This window comes from Diadema antillarum, unplaced genomic scaffold (genome assembly GCF_040938485.1).
Source record: "Diadema antillarum isolate AM-2024a unplaced genomic scaffold, OU_Dant_1.0 seq00000690_RagTag, whole genome shotgun sequence".
NCBI classification, from domain to species: Eukaryota; Metazoa; Echinodermata; class Echinoidea; order Diadematoida; family Diadematidae; genus Diadema; species Diadema antillarum.
The window spans coordinates 16,305-35,587 of record NW_027271595.1 but is presented as its reverse complement, the minus strand read 5'-3'; the positions used below and the strand labels follow the sequence as shown (position 1 = coordinate 35,587).

The 19,283-nt window shown below is 38.6% G+C and overlaps 1 protein-coding gene across 1 annotated transcript in view; it reads right to left on the bottom strand.

Moving 5' to 3' along the window:
* LOC139737354 (transmembrane protein 131-like) overlaps positions 1–16,674 on the bottom strand; it is a 60,155-nt gene extending 43,481 nt beyond the window's left edge. The window contains exons 1-3 of the mRNA XM_071648031.1: positions 16,445–16,674; positions 9,871–9,994; positions 1,721–1,834 (exon numbers count right to left, since the gene is read on the bottom strand). Coding sequence (XP_071504132.1) covers positions 1,721–1,834; positions 9,871–9,994; positions 16,445–16,542 — 336 coding nt within the window. The 5' untranslated portion in view covers positions 16,543–16,674. The remainder of the gene's footprint in view (positions 1–1,720; positions 1,835–9,870; positions 9,995–16,444) is intronic.
* Positions 16,675–19,283: the final 2,609 nt, after the last annotated feature.

Sequence of the window (19,283 nt, the reverse complement as noted above, 5' to 3'; positions counted from 1 at the left end):
TGAAAAGACAGCAGTTCTTAGCAAAAATCTTGCACATCCATGTCTCGATGGCCCATGATAATTCATACAGCATACAGGAAAATATTTGTCCTTTCATTGCTGATGCAGAATTTAATGGACTGTTTTATTGTTTCCCTGAGCCAAACCGAATGAGAATGGCCACAGATACTAGTACGCCTGTGGTGCTCCCACATTATGTGTATGCAGACTGAAGAACGTCGGCACTATGCCCGGACATCACGAAGCTCACACTCAACAGGATACACAACTACCCGTTTGGCAACTCGCCAATGCCAGTTCGCAACCTTTCATCTCCTCTTCCTTGCAAACTACAGCTTCGATGTCTAGACCATCGTAGTACTAGCAAAGGTGTTAGCAATGTTAGTAAACAAGGCTAACACAATCTGCGTGTGCATTGGCACCAAATCACAATGATCCACTCAAACTAAACGAGAATCTAGCTTGAAAGGAAAATGGATCTATACTCATCTATGTACATTTGTATGAATCTACTTGTAAATAAACCAAAATTTTCATAACTAATCGTATCCCTTAACAATACTTTCTTTGTGGTTTTGTTTTATTTCGCTTAAATCAACGATTAAAGGAAAGTCCACACAGACAGTTACAGGAGAGAAGAAAAAACTCTCCCATAAATGGTGTATACAGCTACAGGTGTAAAGCGAAGACATGCCTGGGAGATCTGGCTCTGGTTTTGGCCCAATCAACGGAGACAAATTATGTGAAAATCGTGCTTGGTAGTATTCTCTTTTTAGATACAGAAAGTATTTTTGGCAGGACCAGACTCGGTGTTTTCTAGGATATGACACGAAATAAAGGCAAACAAAGATAACAACAGTCACTCCAGACGGTGAAAATTGATAAAAACGACGGACAGCTGGTCTTATCATCCATGGCTCATGCAAAGAGCTCCAGAGTGGGCTATAATCAAAATGTTCAACATCTTGTCAATGTATCACCAAGGGTTCCTCAACACGCAACCACAAAGATCTCTACAGGTCACCATGGTCACAGCACAAAGATTCCATGATTTTGCCCCGTTCGGTCCACATCATTGTGGGAAGGTTTTCACACCTACGAAAACAACACGTCTGTAAGCATGTTTCTGACATGTGTATCTCAACATGTTCACAGAGTTACAGAGTCAAAATTGAACCTGGTCACTAACTGCTATAAAAATACATAAGCAAAGAAAAATGAATTTATAAAAATGAATAATAATAATAATAATAATAAATAAATAAATAAATAAATAAATATATATATATATATATATATATATATATATATATATATATATATATAATCAAAAAACGTATACTGCAGCTGTGTCATGAATTGCAAGCCCACCAATGAATCAAACAACTCTCGACTCAGCAACGTGCCAAAGTACTGTATGCTTGCACCATGTCAGAAGTGCGAATACATGGAAAAGCTTAGCTATATCTCCTACTAAATGTTTTAGAAGTAAGACTGTAAATGCACAAAAGTTGTGCACAATTTTATCATGACTGGTCGAACACAATTTAAAAAAAAAAAAACCTAATTGGGAGAAACAAGACGCTCTTAGACTTCACCAAAAAAAATTGTTTCAATAGCATGATATGTCTCTAAACATGTTTAGTTCTTTGCTATTAAATCTCAAAGGGCTCCTAAAGTGTCTAGTAAAATATACGTTCATAAGCACTCAGTTGCTTACCTGGTATGGCGTGGTCCCGGCACTTGTGCGAATAAAAATTGTATTTTCTACATTTCCTGGCATTCTTGCTAAAAAGACTACATCAAACGTAGTGTTCCCGTTTGGCGGTAAAACCTGAAAAGACACACACATAAAAGAAAGAAATAAAACAGTGAAAATGCTCAAATATGAACATCAATCTCATGAACATGAATTTGTACATACAAATAAAGAAACTAAGAATACTTATACAGGTTCCAATTCTTCTTTTTTCTAAACTTTGATGACTTTAAATGAAAACAAATATTTCATTGGTCTCTATAAATTTTGAGAAATTTCTCTCGTACTGTATACATAAACTACTAGTATACAATTTGAGAGGTTCTTCTTCTCCTACTAGTGTAGTCAAGTGCATGCATGTTAATCATATTTCTGAGTTTGTGAAACTCTTAAAGGGATGGTATAGTATTGGTGTAGATGAGGAGAGGGCTGTTAACTTTTTGCACAAGACCAAAAAACCACTTATGAAATAGTGCAGAGCATACCATTCTAAAAAGAACTCAAAGTTTATTTGATGAAAATTGGTTTTGGAATGGCCGAGACATCAAAAAACAAAGTAAAACAAAGCAATCCTAATAAAAGGTGGGTCCCACCTTTTATTAGGATCACTCTATTTTGTATATCTTAGCCATTTCAAAACCAATTTTCATCAAATGAAAGTTAAATTCCTCATGAAATTACCTGCCCTTTCACATTTCATAAGAGGTTTCTCATTATCTCACCAAAAAAAAGTTAGAAACCTGAAATTATGTCTCAACCAAAATTATACAATCCCTTTAAGCTTTTCCTGTCAAGTGAACAAACAATTTATAACGCCCCTGAACAATACTTGTTAATATGTTACATTCCTTCAGATCTTATGACCATGATCCCTCCATTTTGGCATGGTATACATAGATATGACTTTGCTTGATGACGGCATGGAGGAATGAGAACTTGCTATCATACAACAGAACATACATTTGTGTACTCAAAAGTCAGTAATACGGGGAGAAAATGAATGCATGTCCTTGTTTTGAGCGTTCTTTTGGCCAAAGAGACCAGGACTTGTCCAAATAGTTTCCGCTTTCTGCCGGAATTCAGCAGAATAGGAAACTTTGTGTTTGAATATGTGTTCAGTGGCATCGGCGGAAATTGGATGGCATTGCAAAAAAAAAAATTCCTCAATACAACAGTGAACCAACATTAGGTGGCCCTGGGGTAGAGAGAGAAAAAAAAATAGACACAAAGCCCTAGGCGCACACACACACACACACACACACACACACACACACACACACACACACACACACACACAGTTTGATGAGTAAACATTAGAGTTCTACGTTGTTTTGAGAGGACACTGTGTCCACTGCTTGTTCTGACACATCCACCAGTCACAGCACAAACAAATCGTGTGTGCATGCCAATTACCTTGACATCTTTTCATTTGATGTCCTACAACATACCAATACTATGATTAACAATTACAAGAAACACTTGAGCAAACACGAAACAATGAAGTTGACAAGAACCTATTATTGCACCAGACACCCATACTTTCTTTGATTTCACAGGTCAAGATATGTTCTCATTTCTTTATTTTGATGACATGAGCTGTCATATTTTACTTGGGGAGGGCCTGCAAATATTTAAGCTTCGGCACAAGAACCTCTTGACTCTAATGAAAACTGATGACAAACGGCATTGCAAATACAGTGTCGTTATTTCTTGAAAATTGATTGTTTCATTTTTATTTATGCAGTCTTAGAACGTGATCACGCCCTTCTCGTTCTCAGCTGGCGATATGTAAGTTTGTGTGGGTGTATATACGTATACCAATGATTGTGAAATATATCGGATACTCAACTTGTCTGTATATCAATTGTTTCAATGTATTATATGTACATGTGAGATTTACTTATTTGGAAATTTTGTTCATTATGTGTCATTCTATTTCTTTTTTTAATATAGGCCTAATGATTGTATAGTTTTATATTTTAAATGAAGTATGACTGTATGATTACTTATGTTATTACCCTATGGAAATGTAAAAAAAACTCTGCAAGTCAGCCATGTGGCTGAAAATGAATTTTCAAAAAGCCGTTACCATTACATTGATTTATAAAGACCTATTCTCACAAACCATACATTACAAAGCTCAGTCTGTACTACGCACTCGTGTTTAGAGAGCTTGAAGATGAACAGATAAAAAAGAGATAGAGAGGAACATCTAAAGACTATATAGACAAAGAAGGGTAAAGGAGAAAAGAACAGACAAAGACTATAACAGACAGAAAGAATAAAAGCACACAAGCCATAGCCATACGACAATACACTACGCCTGATCAGTCAGCCTGAGAAGTTCAAAGTCTGTGGTGATGCCATCATGCAGTACTCATCACAACAGGACTGGTACAAAGCAGGCATGACTCAGCCTCAGAGTTTGAATCACCGGGCTATTTGTCCAACATGCTTCCCAGCTCCTTTGAACAATCATCGTCGATTCTAACAGTCATACCGACTCATATGGTACCGACACAAAATTCTGTGATTGTTGCCGTAGAACACCTGGATGCCATGCTGACATTACGTAGTGGGGTTGTTTGGTGTATTTAGACAAACATGGCTTTAACCCTTTGCGTGCTTGGAGTTACCGATTGGCACAAAAATACCATGGTGTTGTTCACACTGTTCAAAGTGCCTGGCACAGAAAGGGCTAAGAAGTGAAAGATTCTCTATCTCCCTATTGCACATAGACACACACACACACACACACACACACACACACACACACACACACACACACACACACACAATCCAAGCACAGCCAAGATCACCGAACAAGAAGGTTACCACTGCAAAGTCAATATTCATACACTGTGGCATATCAACATGAATTGATACACATGTAAAGACATTGGATAAAGCAAATGTAGACATTTATAAGCAAATATCAAGAATGTTTACAACTTTTTCAGTGGTGGCAGGTCTCGATACCATGACGCTATAAATGGACCTTACAAAACTGACGACAAATTGTAGTCTCGCCTCCTTGTGTACAAGCCACATGAGGATTCAAACAGAAGCACAATCAGGGTCATGTCATCCACAATTTCATTGTTCCCATGGTAACCATTTACATATCTTGCCAAATATTCCAGCTGTTGTTAGTCTCCTATTGTACACATTTGATCTCCCCAATAAATCATCTTCTTCAACTGATTTTGGACATATCATGTTTCAAAAACTTCACTCTGTAAGGGAAAATCCCTTCCATGCATGGATATCGAGTAGCCAATCAGTTTTCATGCACTGTGGCAACAGAGTCCACGATATTTATTTTTTTTAATGATGAAAATTCTAAATGTATCCTGATATGTTTTAACAAAGTTCTATATTTGGTTCTCTGTAGTGTAAATGACAGTTTCGGGTTTAATAGAACATGCCGCAATTCTGCCATCTATACCTTACCTTGTGAAGCAACAGAACATGAAAATTATCGCTGGAATTCCCATTATCTTCGGTCTCTCCTGAATGATCTTTGTAACACCATCTTCTATGGTCACATGGTCAAATGCCTGATTCACATGTGTACACTGTGTCACATCCCTGACTGAGTGACATTGCAAGGTCTTTGAACTTCATGGGGCAAAAATGGACTATTAAAGTCACAAGCCCTGGAGTATGTGATTCAATCAGGGAGAGTGGTAGTGGTCACTGAAAGAACCCAAATGAGCTGTATTTCCTACAAGTACAATCCTCTTGTCGGGAACCTGTTACTATGACAACATGGTATTATCTCTGCAACTGATTGAAAAATTGCCCTACATCGACGTAAATAAGCACTGAATTGATCAGTGTTTTAGTAGTAGCCATGATAAAAATCATGGGCGTACATACTCGAGCAGGATTCGAACCCACGACCTCCTGATCACCGGACAGGCATCATCTCCACTAGACCACCGAGCTTTCGCCCGACAGCAAGTGTTGGTTCTAATCCTTATAGCATGCAGCGGGTACTGCTTTGTTATTCAAATTTAGGAAGAACTTCATAAATTTGAATGGTATTATCTCCTACTCCATCCACCCCCCACCCCTTCCAGAGAGTGCCCTTCTATTTTGCACATTTGACTTCATTCTTTAGGCCAGTTTCTGGTTTGATGGTGAATACAGTCAAACCTATGATTTGGACATTCCTGTGCAAATTCCCTTTGCAGGTACATCAAATATATTATGCATTTGTTCCTTGCAATAATTGGATGTGATGCATTCTTACTCCGCATTATTAAGTGTACATTGTTCTTATTCATTTGAGAGTTGGAGTATAGTATATGTATATCAAACCTGATCATATGATGATAAAGTATGTTTCACTCATCAAACCAAATCCTCCCCCCCCCCCCCCCCCCCATGGTGTGACAAATTTTGTCTGCACCTCTTGAGGCAATACAATATTGATTCACACATTAAGACTTGTAGGGTATGGCCATTTCGACACACATATCAATACTTTGGACTTTACCGGCTGAAAACTATTGATCCAGGTAACTTGGAAATGGCATCAGTTACATTTTGCTGCGGTTTGATTATCGTGAATTTTTTTCACTCTCCTGACATTTACAAAATCAAAAATATGCCAGAATACTACCTCTTGTAAACACAAATGCAGTCTATGTCATCTGAATGGTGGAATATTGCAAACTTTACTGCCTGAAAAAAGGTTATTCTCATATTCGTACTCTGTCAATGCAATTATTGAGAACCACATGAAAACTGTCTAAATAAGTCCACATTCAGGAAATATTGCTCTCACAAATATATCATTTAAAATTTCTTGAAAGGTAGTGAGCACCAATACAGAGGTACAGGACTTTTTTATTTGCTCAAAATTAAAGCCACTTACAAAAAAAGGAAAATATCATCCACAATTATATCATGTTGGCCCTTTATTCCCCTCCCCCCCCCTTCTCTTGCTCTGTCTTCATACAGAAATTGCCTCTTAATGGTCTATGCAAAATCAAGATCTACTTTTGTACTTCTGATTTTTTTGAAATTTGTCTTTATTGCTTTTAGTTACGCTGATCATAGACTTTGTCATGAGAAGTGGGGGATCAGAAATATGAAGCTCACAGAAAAATGGTGAAACAAGATTTTTTTTTGAACAGTTTGTGATGGAGCAATGAATTTCTTCACTAAGTTTTGACTCTTCAAGGGAGTGATAAAACAACATACAAGTGGAATCGTCAGAGTGTATAGAAACAAAAACAGTTTCTGCAGGTCTTTGATGATATCCAAAAAGATTGGGCCAATTTGGACATTTAATGCCATTATCTGCAGTCATTAATAAACAAAACACTGTATTTTAATTTTTATAGACTGCAGTGCAAAAGCGGCTAATGTCACATCTTTGGTAATCACAGCAATGATAGGAATGTCCAATCAGTTGACATGAAGACAAATGCCTCCCTGCATACTCTGGTTTTATTTTTTATTTTTAAGGTAAATAAAAAAACCCTCCATTGGCCAATTCTTGAATAGCAGTGGTCATTTCAGGATACCAAACCGGAGGGAAAATTTCCTCCTCGGACTGACCACTGATTTCATTATAGATCTGTCGCAAGCTGCATGGTGACTGATTTAGTCATGAAATCACTTTGCTGGTAGAATATTAGCGCCCTGACAGAGGAGATGGCCAAATGAGACCTCACCCAGATGACCAAGATATGCCAACAGGTGTCCGAATCAGTGACAGTCATGGGAAGCTTTCACCACTTTGGTCAACAGTCAATAGTTACATTCACATGCAGTTGCCAAACTTGAAGTTTAGGTCGAAAACTTAACTGTCGATGATTAGCTCCACTTGTGAATTCACGACGTGCGTTCACACGCGCACCTAAACTTTAAGTTACAACTTACGAGTGAGCCCCACTCGATGATTACAACGGAAGTGCAGAGTCTTTGCTAGATGACCTTATGCCCATACAAAATAGCGCAGCAAACGAGACGCAATGTTCAAGCTAATTCACAAGCTCGTTGATTATTGTGTCCACACGGAGCGAAACTACGAGTGGGGACCCCCGTGGCTCGTGGAGAGAGCGTAAATCCTAAGATGTCTTGCAGTTCTAATCATCGCCTAAACTTTGATTGCTAACTTTCAAGTGCATCCACACGGTGATAAACTAGAAGCTAATCATCGAGATTTAAGTTTTCGACCTAAACTTAGAGTTTAGGAACAGCATGTGAACCGAACTAATATTGAACAGGGCCAGATCACCTATACACTGTATCTCACCACAACCTGAAGCTGGACAGAGTTCAAGGCAAAGTCTACTGCAGTGAGGGATCCCTTTTGGCCCGACCCTCAAGCAAGTGAATACTTTTATGAGGAGGCGTGGCAGGGGAGAGGCATGTTGTAAAGAGGTTGTATGTATGTATGCATGACTAAGAGCATAGAACTCTCCTTTATTTCTCTCTATGTTTACAATACTTACTATCAAAAAATTAAATGAAGCATGTTTCACACAAAATAGGGATGAATTAAGTCATTTTAACAAGATGGTAAGCATGTTCGTAAAAAGAAAAAGAAAAAAAAAAGAATGGAAAAGTGTAGCAAACTGAAAGAGAATAGTGTCCCATAGTAGCAGCATCAAGGGTTTGCAGTGATGAGATAACTTGATTAGAAAGAGTTGATTTGCACAGGAATGAAACACATTACAATGCTGGAATAGTTAACCACAGTTGGTAGATTAAAAATGTGAAATCAACTGAAACTAGTATCTAGCGAGGAGAAACATATTCAATTATTTTTTAAATGTCCTGATCAATCTGTGAACGTGGAATGTTGTTAAAAGATTATTTTGAGTCCGGAACTCAGTCATGTTATGCTTCGCGGACCAAAAATTGCAAGTTCCAGTGTAAAAGTTTTCTGGCAATGTTCGAGGTAGCCTTTGTTACTGCCTCCAATATTTCTGTGTGACAGGAAGTGTGGCCGCACTTCTATCCAAGGCTGAATTGGGGTCACTTGTTTGTGGTATGTGTGGAACCCCAGTGTGATTTTGACAAGTTCGCGACATAAGACATTACAAACTACTAGTACATGTAAGGAAAGAGTGTAATTGTTGATGCTGTTGTTTATGACTCTCTTTTGTGAAGATTCAATTTACTACATGGCTGGGGGGGTATGAATGTAGTCCTGTTTCAATGCATGTCAAATCATGACATCACAGCAATGTATCTTCAAAAACAGCTCATATGTGACCTGCTACAACAAAAGGATCCGAAAGTCGGGGAAGGACGATTTTCTGAAAATGGCATGATGTTATTCCCGTGCTCTTCTACTTTAATTTCATATATAGCACAACTCATAAAAGTACTCGGTTGCGGAGATATCAATGATTTAATCAGCGCATGTCAAGTGGTTGAGGAAATCAGAGTTTCGAGAAAAACGCCTTCAAAGTTGTCCTTCCGACGCTATCATGGTCATGGGGAGGCGAGACAGTTTTCACCGCTTGACAATAGAAGGCACGCTCCTAGCGACCTCCGCCATGTTCAGTCAAGCTTAGCGCCAGCGGTCTACGCACAACCAATCGGTAATCAGGATGCCATGTACTGACCAATAAGATCACTCCCTCACTGCTAGGGGCGGAGTCTAGCTGCGGCGCTAAATCCAAATCTTCGGACACGTTTCTTGCCTTTCCTTTGCTCATTTAGCTTCGAAATTTCGGCAGATGATGGACAAAACATTAGACTACAAAATTTTGCCAAAAACAGAAATCCGATTGTTTTGACCAATTTTGATGATGTGACTTCAAACTCGATTTTCTCGGCGCGGGTCACATATACAGAAAGTTGTTGATGAATGCCAAGACATTAGAATATACAGAAATACACTCGCACACGAATGCACACACACACATACACACACAGTGCTAAAAAAGATTGCATCACTGACCATTCCAGACTTAACCAGTGACTGCAGCCCTTCTGTCAGACCCAAGTTGTCTCACATTCGCTTAATTCACTATGTCACTTTGCTTTAGACAGATGACTATAAAAACAACAACTGAATTTATTAAATGAAAGAGAAGAAAACTATTAAAAAACATCAAAATCATACGACAAACTCTTACCTTTTCTTGAAAAAAAGAACAATGAAAATGCGGTGTGGTTCCCGAGATTGACAGCATCCGCAATGTGTTTTCGGGATGCGGGTTGACCACTCTGACTGTTCTGATTTCTGGCATTCCCACCGCACTGCACAAAGAAAGAACAATGAAATGTTGATAAATTCAGTAACATTATATAGATGATGACTGGTGGGGGAGAGAACCTACCGAATGTTCCACCCGAAGGGTTTGAAATGCTATTGAGGGAGGTTATAAGTCCCAAGACGAAGTCGAGGGACTTATAGCCTCCCGAAATAGCATTTCAAACCCTTCAGGTGGAACGTTTGGTACATGTTCCCGACAACAAAAGTCATCATGGGTAGAAAGTCGAATACCATCTGGTAGAAGTCATGTTCGCAACGTCGACTACCAGCACAACGCACTTGATCGCTCGCGCAGGGCCAAATTCACTGCGCGCAGGTCCTTCAAATCACACTTTCGTACGCATTACAATAATCAGTCATCTGCTTTTTCACACTGTATTGCATAGGCAAATTTATCCTATCGATAACATGAAAAATATGACCGTTCAACCGTTTGGTATCGTTTGTCATTTGTTACATGAAAATGTTTTCCCGTGGGAGAACATTACAAAAATGTTCTGCCCATGGGTGAACATAACCGGTATTTGACTAACCCATTTAATATAAATACATGTTTTATTGAATGACTGCAGACCATACTTTATTTTTTGTTTATTATTAGCAATATAGCCCACTGTATTTCATTTTTTCAGAGTATAAACTATAAGAAACTTAAAATACACATATTCCTTCTTTCTGCCCTCTCCCCAACAAACACACAAACACACACACAAAAGGTGATATACTGTACACTGTATGTCTAAGACACTATTCATTATTACTGTACTAGTCAAAGGCCAGTAAAAAATGTGACTGCCAAGCTAAAATCACAACTAGCTGACCAGTTTTAACTGGCTGTAATATGCCTGGCTCCGAAAGGAAGTCTACTTTTTGTGTGTGCATGTGTGCGAATCAATCCTACTAGTTTTGCTCAGATAAGATCTGTCTACTATTGTTACTCACAGCTTTAAGTGCAATTTTGAGCAAATGCCTCCCAAGTGACCATAAGATATTGAACATGTAGTCATTGTACTCTTACCCTAACTTACAATCTCTTGCTGCTCAATTTTGTAGCAGAACACTTGTCCGAACATGAATTTCATTACTATTACTACTGAACTATTCACCTGTAATTGTTCAGGACTTCTAGAATCGAGTGATTCCTAGAATGTCACAAATAAGCTCATAGACTTGGCATATTTTGTTGGACACACAAATTAATTTGCTCTTCCTGGTTTATGCTCCACATTTGCCCACAAACTGACAGACTCGTGCATCGAGCTTGGTGCTGCTTCTAGTCTACATATACAGACCCAAATACACCTGTTTTTTATCAAGGAAAGTATGACTGCAACACGAGTTGCAACTTCATCATTATAATCATTAATTCATACATTTCTTTTTTCTGTGGAAGTCAAACAGTAGGTAAATGTAAAGCTGTTTGATTATGGGGTTAGAAACGCATTTCTGAAATGCTCTAAAAAGTGCGATGGAAAATGTCTTTGAGCCAGAAATGTGTTTCTCCGGAGTTGATAATTGCAAAGTCGTTTTGAAAGCGATATTAGCTCGGCCCTGCCCACGCCAACCACTGTCAACTACACATCTCCACTCCTCAGGTCAAACTGCACACTGGAGCTGTGCAGTAATAAGGCCCCCAATCAACTCATGACAGAGTTGATAAACGCAACAACTCGAAAAACACAATCCAAAAGGCATTTGCAAACGTGCTTTGATAGTGGGTATCAAAACATGTTTGAACATTGGAAAGCTGATAAAGGCAGCCAAATAGCTATAGATAGAAGCAAGGGCATTATGAACAGTGGATTGATTTTTTTCTTGGTATGTTTAATCCCCACTCCCCCAAGATCAGGTAAGAATATGGTATCACATCAAACACAATTTAACGAAACATCACTTTTTAGTACTTTGCAGGAAGACCAACCTTTTGTTTTTTGTGGGGGGGGGGGAGGAGGGGGATGTAACATATATGGCTAGCTCTGCCACTAGTGATGGAGTTGTGGAAGAATGATAATTTGGAAGAAGCAAATTCGCAAAAATTGCAGTGAGATTTAATAGATGAATACATGGTACTGTACCGCATGAAGTATGTGACATATATGAAGATAGTCATCTAAATACAACAATTTGCATTGCTTTCTTATCATACCTACTTCATGCTTAAAACAGAATTAAAGAAATCCCGCCTCGAGTTCCCTGCAGCTTAGTGGGGCTTCACATTTTAAAGTGAAATCAGTAACTGAACCCTGCTACCGGATTACCAGAGTATTAAGTTCATGAAAGCATGTTTCCTGCCGCAAAATCACGAATATTTCTCCTGCATCATCTTACAACATCCCATCGGAGATCAAACAACATTCTCAATGCAGGCCATCATGGGACATTCTTGACACCCAAAATGGTTGCTTGTGTGGCCCCGATTGTGTTACAGACACACTAGGCGTTTTCACATCAGCCCGATGTTTCGAAATAGCGCGCTATTCTGCTGACTATTTTCTGCGAAAAATATCTCGAGCTTGGATTTTTATCGGGCTGATGTGAAAACGCCTACTGGGTTATAAAGCAGGAAGGAGTATCAACTAAGAGATGGCTTACAACAAATTCAGTAATCCTGCACACATGCACACACACACACACACACACATACAAACAAACAGAAACACACACATCCATTCAAAGAAACATGACCCTAAAGTTTGTTTTTTGCTGTCAACAATGACAGATAATGGATCATCACCTTCAGTCAGTCTCTGGCAATAACAAAATTTTGTATCACCATTTGAAACGCAGCATTACATGAACCCACTGCGAAATTTGCAAACGCATATCACGGCTCACACACATTGGCTGACCTCAAATCATAGTACAGTGTAATGCTATACAGGGAAACACACACATCAACACTGATATCCATAGCACCATTGTAATGGGCCTGGAATATACTTCAAGGCTTACAGCCTGCAGTAAAGACACATAACATAAAGGGGGGGGGGGGGTGTAGTGGCTGCTACCACCATTCACTGTTCGTCAATGCTCCGCTGCACATGATCCATTAGCTTATTGTATGGAAAGTTCATCTGCATTAATTTATTCCTTTTTTTCCAAGCTTTACTTTTTGTTGTCATGGCATCAGCCTTTCAGTCCACTGTCCCACGGGTATAAATTCTGAAACGCTCTTGTTCATTCTTCATGCCAAATGAATTTATCATGGCAAACTACTGAAAGCACGGTAAATTTCATCAACGTGTAATGGTGAAGACAAAGTGCATCACGAGCAAATAACCTCTAGAAGTGGTGTGTCAAAGAGTTTGAATCCACGGAATTGGGTAAAAAAAAAAAAAAAAAAAAAAAAAAAAAACCTTTCCAATTAGAGTGGATGCTACAGGAAGCTGGACAGCAGTTTTGTTTTGCTCTACAATACAAACGTTGTCCCCCCCCCCCCTTCTTATTTCTATAGAAAAATCCCTGAATAGCGTTCGTCACTGATATTACAAACCTGGCCCCATCATTAACATGACTGTTTGCTTTAGACTACTGTAAAACAAAGAAGACAATTTGAGTCCATTCTTGTTTCGCGAATTTGGCGAAACCCAAGGTTTGAGAAATCAAAATGCGTGCGAAAGTTCTTATCTACACCATATGCATTGAACGCCAGTGACAGCTGGCGAAATTTCATGCCACGAAAAAGACCATCGACTCCAAATTGCAAAAATTTCATGCCATGAAAATATCTTGCTTAACAGTATTAGAGTTGTCAATAACACAAAGGACAGTCCTTATTGCTTACATTTTTGATAAACCTTGACATGTGTTCTCAGCAACCTCTTATCGCCTTGCTCTTAATTTGATATGCTTTGGATTTCCATGACAAGAGTCAATTGGTTGAAAAATCAGATCATAATCTCAGGAAAAGAAAATAATTACATAAGAACCTCACACATACCTGTCAATGGTTGTGCTTTCCATTATTGCATAGTACAATTTCTTTATTGGGATTCTGTACCAATGTTTCGATTTTGCTTTCCACACAATAATGAAAAAATGAAAACATGTATTACCAAACACTAAAGAAGCCACTTGAAGCTTGTAGCTTGAAGACACACTAGCATTAACAAAAATGTATAAAAAAAAAGAAAATAAAAATACAATCATCATCATCATAATAACAATAATAAATGATGCTTCTGGGGCACAGCAGATAGCTACAACTTCTGGACAGCCCACTTCTTCAGTAATAAATACACACAGTATCTAAATACGCTGCACTCCTATTATAACAAACACAGTTATAACAAAGTTTTCGCTACAATGAAGTTAAAATTCAAGTACCAAAATCATTCTTTCTCTCTTTGTATACTTTATAGTTCAGTCATAATGAAATTTTGATACAATGAAAGAAAATTGTCAATCACAACGGCTTTGGTATGACAGGAGTCGCCCGTACTAAAGACCATGGCAAAACATGATCCTGAAAGGCAGGAGTTATTTCAGCTCAGGTTTTGACCTAGCCATGACAACCCTGATGAGATATCAAGTTTGCTCCTGGGCAAGCCATGAACTCAGTGGATGTTGCCCTACAAATCCCTGAAGTGGAAATGTAAACAAGGAGTGGCCCTGAGTGCCTAGCATTCATCTGAGCCGGATAGAAAAAAATATATATAACTTTCCTGAACTACATGTACAACATGATTCAACTTGATGATTTCCTGTATAGTTTCATATCTTCCACCACATCTTTGTAGAAACCGAAAGGATACATTTCCAACTCGTAGTTCAGTGGTTGTAAGCCCCACCACCTCCATCTCCCACCCCCCCACCCCCCCCCCCCCCCCCACACACACACACATCACAATATGGATCCTTCAAGAATTTATCAAACAGATCATCCCAGCAACAATTCTTAATCCTTACCAACTAAAAGCACATATATGTGGCATGATAATGACACTAATGGTCTGGACTAGATAACATTTTTTTGAAAAATTAGCAGCTTGAACATATCCTTGGCCTCCTTATGCATCAGAGATTCAAATTTAACAACTTTGATACCCTTTACCCTAAATACAACTCCTGTGAAGTTTTATCAAAATATGCTTGTTTAACTTTTTTAGGAAGAAGTTGAAAATGCGAAAAATTCACATCAAGTAGACCCCCAACCACCACCACCAAAGAATATTTACTACTGGGTGATTGCTATGCCTGAATGGGGAGCCTTTGGCTATGAACTCAGGGAGTGCTACACAGGACCTTTGTATTGAGATGCGAATATATATTATATATGGCATTATGCCAGATGGACCTACTTAGTAAAAGTTTTGAAGAGCCAAAGGCTTTACATTCCTTCAGCACAGCCATAAAGAAATGTTTCTGCACTTCAAAGATTTTAAAGAATCAGAAAGTGTGTCCTTTCATTTGAGGTCATTTACACTTTGTAGCTACTCAATACACTTCTTTTTTTCATAATAAATGGTGTCTGTGCAAGTTGAGGCCATCACACTTGTGCAAGTTGAGGCCATCACACTTTTGCAAGAATGTATTTTCAAAAGTGAAACCTTCATTCTCTGTGAGCAGAAAGCCATTCACTGCCAATGAGGTATTAAAAAAAAAAAGCAGTAGGCTGATGTTTGTTGGTTCACATTTTTAAAACTCCACTAGCCTGGCATTTTGGGCATTTTGAAGAAAATCAGTAAATCCTCTCAAAAGTCATGAATTCGAAGTTTCGTTTAGATCTATGTGCCATTCAGGCTGGATAAGAATGCCACAGCAGTTACTGATGTCACAGTAATAGTGCAAAAAATTGAAAATATAACAAGAATTTCATATATTTTTATATTTCTGGCAAAAGGAAAAAACACTTGCTTACCGCCTTTAGAAGGCTGGAGAATAATATTCCCTTAACACATATGAATTTGAACATGAGGAGGGAATTTGTACTTTTCATTACAAATTCAATTTTGTGGAATTTTCTATTATTTTTTCTACATATTGTTCCACTACTGTGACATCACAAATTGTTGCAGCCGTCTATCTACCAATAATGGCACATTTAGGAAAAAAAAAAAACTTTCGCTAAAATTCTTAACTTTTGAATGGATTGTCTGATTTTCCTCAAATTCTAATGTGTTCTATTATCATTTCTGCATTCACTGAAGTCACATACACATGTTTGGTGCAACCCTCCTTTAAAGTTTACCAACATATTGGCATGATATGATGCTCTTTAAAAGTCATTAAAATAATAGTAATTCATGGCCAGCAGTGACCAGTCGCACTTTAACAATAACCACTCATCCAGGTGGACAATGCACACTGCCTAGGTGTTGAAGTAAGGGTATACAAAGCAAAAGAAACAACAAAAACACAAAACAGAACAAAACATTTTGCTAAATGAAACATAATCAACAAAACAGCTTTAATAGGTGTTAGTGTTTACTTACTGTTCTCCAAAGTCTAAAAATTTTGGTTCCAACTGAAGTGCTGAATTCCACAGGTGTAAAATATCTCCCGAATGTTGCATTTTGCCGGCTCTGAGCATGATGGGAAGATAAAGAAGAATCAGGAATTAATGAAGTAACAGGGTATTGTATCTAGATGGTGGCACTGTCGTTATACATATTGGCATCAAAATGCAAATTTCATCAAATGAAAAGAAGGTCTTTGTGCACAAGACTAGCATCAGCCAACCTTGGTTGGCATATAGGTAAATCAGCCCTGTGCAAATTGCATGCATTATGAGTCTGTCCTCTCACGCTGATAATGGGGCGACCACAGTACTACCACTGGACGCACATGCCAATCAACTGATGGGCTAAGACACCGTACATCCAAAAACAATAGCCTTGCCCAACACTGCGGGACAGTTGCCTTGGCAATGAAAACATGTAAGCATCAATGTTTAAAAAAAAAAAAATCTCTCCAAAGCAGTCTCATAATGACTTCCACTGCTGAAGTTACCTGACATAATCTAACAATGAAATATTGTATCTACAAAAATTAATCCCACTTTTGGTGGCTCCATCATATACACTGTAGTATGCAGGCAAAGTCCATATGGTGCATATTCAAGATGCCTCCGCCCCCCCCCCCCCCCCCCCCCACCTTTTTCAGATAAGAGTGCTCAGTAACACCATGGACCTGTTAGGTCCATGGTAACACTTACATGTATATTTTGCAAGCACTGTTTGCCTACTAGGAGGACCTAGCAAATCTCTTCTGCAACTCATGGCCATCAAATGTGAATATATTGCTGTGATTTTAAGCGATGAGAACTTGGTGTGCAAATGACACAGGAGCCTGATATATTATGAGTTAAATGAGATGGCCAGGCAATCCTCATTCCTACCATGTACTGTTCAACAAGACTATTGCCTGAAGACATCATGGTGGTTTCTCCAAGAACAGGTGCACTGCACTTTCAATACAACTTCCAGTCACATAGGAAACTTTACCTCACTGCCAATGGCATTCAGTCATTCTAAATATTGCTAACACCTTTTTTCATTTCAACACAAAATCAAGGCTAACACTTTCCATAAGAATACAACTATTGCCCAAGTTTCGTGTTTACGCTTGCATCATTTGGCATTTCATACAAACCTGCCTACAGCTGCCACCCAAGGGAGATGAAAAAGTGGCTGTTGTAGACAGGTGGCCACTATAGACAGGGTTATTAAAATGGCTTATCTCTTGGGGGGAATTGTGTTGAGTGGCCACATAGGGCAGGTGGATGCTATATGATAGACAGTGGTCGCTATAGACAGGTTTTTAATGTATATGAGCTTAGAGATAAGATCTACACGTGAAAGCTAGCCTGCCAAGAATGAAAATCAAATTCACAAACTCACTCATTCAGATGCTATACACAGAACAACATGTTTTTACAGTACATTAGAAAGGCTTATCAGTTACTATCACTAGGAGGCCTGCTTCCTACTTCTCTCATTCCTTCCCTTGTGTTTCAACAAATTCCTGTCTGCAATCATTGATTTTCAAGCTTCAGGTTCCCCTTCTTTTCCCAAAACTTGTTTTCAGACTTTTTTTGTTTAATGCAACCAAAAAAAAAACAACAACCAAAAACAAAACAAAACAATATAAACAATGTACAAATGACCAGCCTATAGCAATAAAAAGTGTTCAGTTAAAACTGGCACCTCCGATGAAAAAAAAAGGGGGGAAAAAGAGGGAGATTGCTACATCAGATCTACTTTCTTACAGCAGGTATGTTCCCGTATGTCATTGTCTCTATTTTTCCACGTAAAACAGCAAACAGCAAAACTTGTCTTGTGATCCTGGGTCAGCATCTTCAGAGCTTATAACATCAGAAGAAGTATTAACAACATCAGTGTAGCTACACCAGTAGTTTAATAGCATACAGTACGCGCAATAGAAAACGCCCGACGAAAGTGCGTCCAAATTTCGTCCCAACGCTTTTTTCGTTGTTGATTTCGTCGGGGACGTTTTCAACGCTTTTTGCGTCCAGACTTCATGGACGGATTTTGGACGAATTCAACGAATTCAACGAAATCCCCGAACGCTTTTCCGAAGCTGTGGACGCATTCAACGCTTTCAGCGCTTTCAACGCTTTCAACCCTTTACACGCGATCACACACACAGGAAAGTTAGCTCTAATCGCGAATTGCTAGCTCTTCTTTCGTCGAAGTTCTCTAGGTTTCCCGTCCATTTCTCTCATTTTCTCTCTTTTGCTTTCGTATCATTGTATCCCTTTCTTTTCAGAGTACAATCATACTTTAGAGAGTATTTTTTCTCATTTTTATTAAGTGATTACCGTGTTTGCCACAATTTGGGGTGAGTTTTTGTTCGAGTGTTTGTTGAGTTTTTCGATTGAACGATGTGTCGATTATCTTCGTGTGTGCGAGAATATCGTACCCACTCGTTTGTTTCCGTGTAAGTATTTTTACCGTAAAGTGTCTTCATCGTTCGTCTTCACGCATCGGGTTTTCACCCTAGTTTTCCTCATCGTAGTTTTCCACATCCATTTTTTTTCCGGTGCAAGATACTCTGTGTATTTTCTGCTACGGTAAAATGCCATCGTCGATATTTTTTGTGTATTCATCGTAGTTTTCCACCTCCATTTCATTTTTGTGTGCAAGATGTGTAGCTAGGTCTGCGATGTCTGAATCGTTTACAGATGTGTTTTGTGAGAGTATTAACCACGATGATTTTGAGGATTTTGAGGGTTTCGCCGTGGATGAGATCGACTGGAATGATAGTGATAATGATAATGAATCTACACTATCTAGTGGTGTTGATATAAGA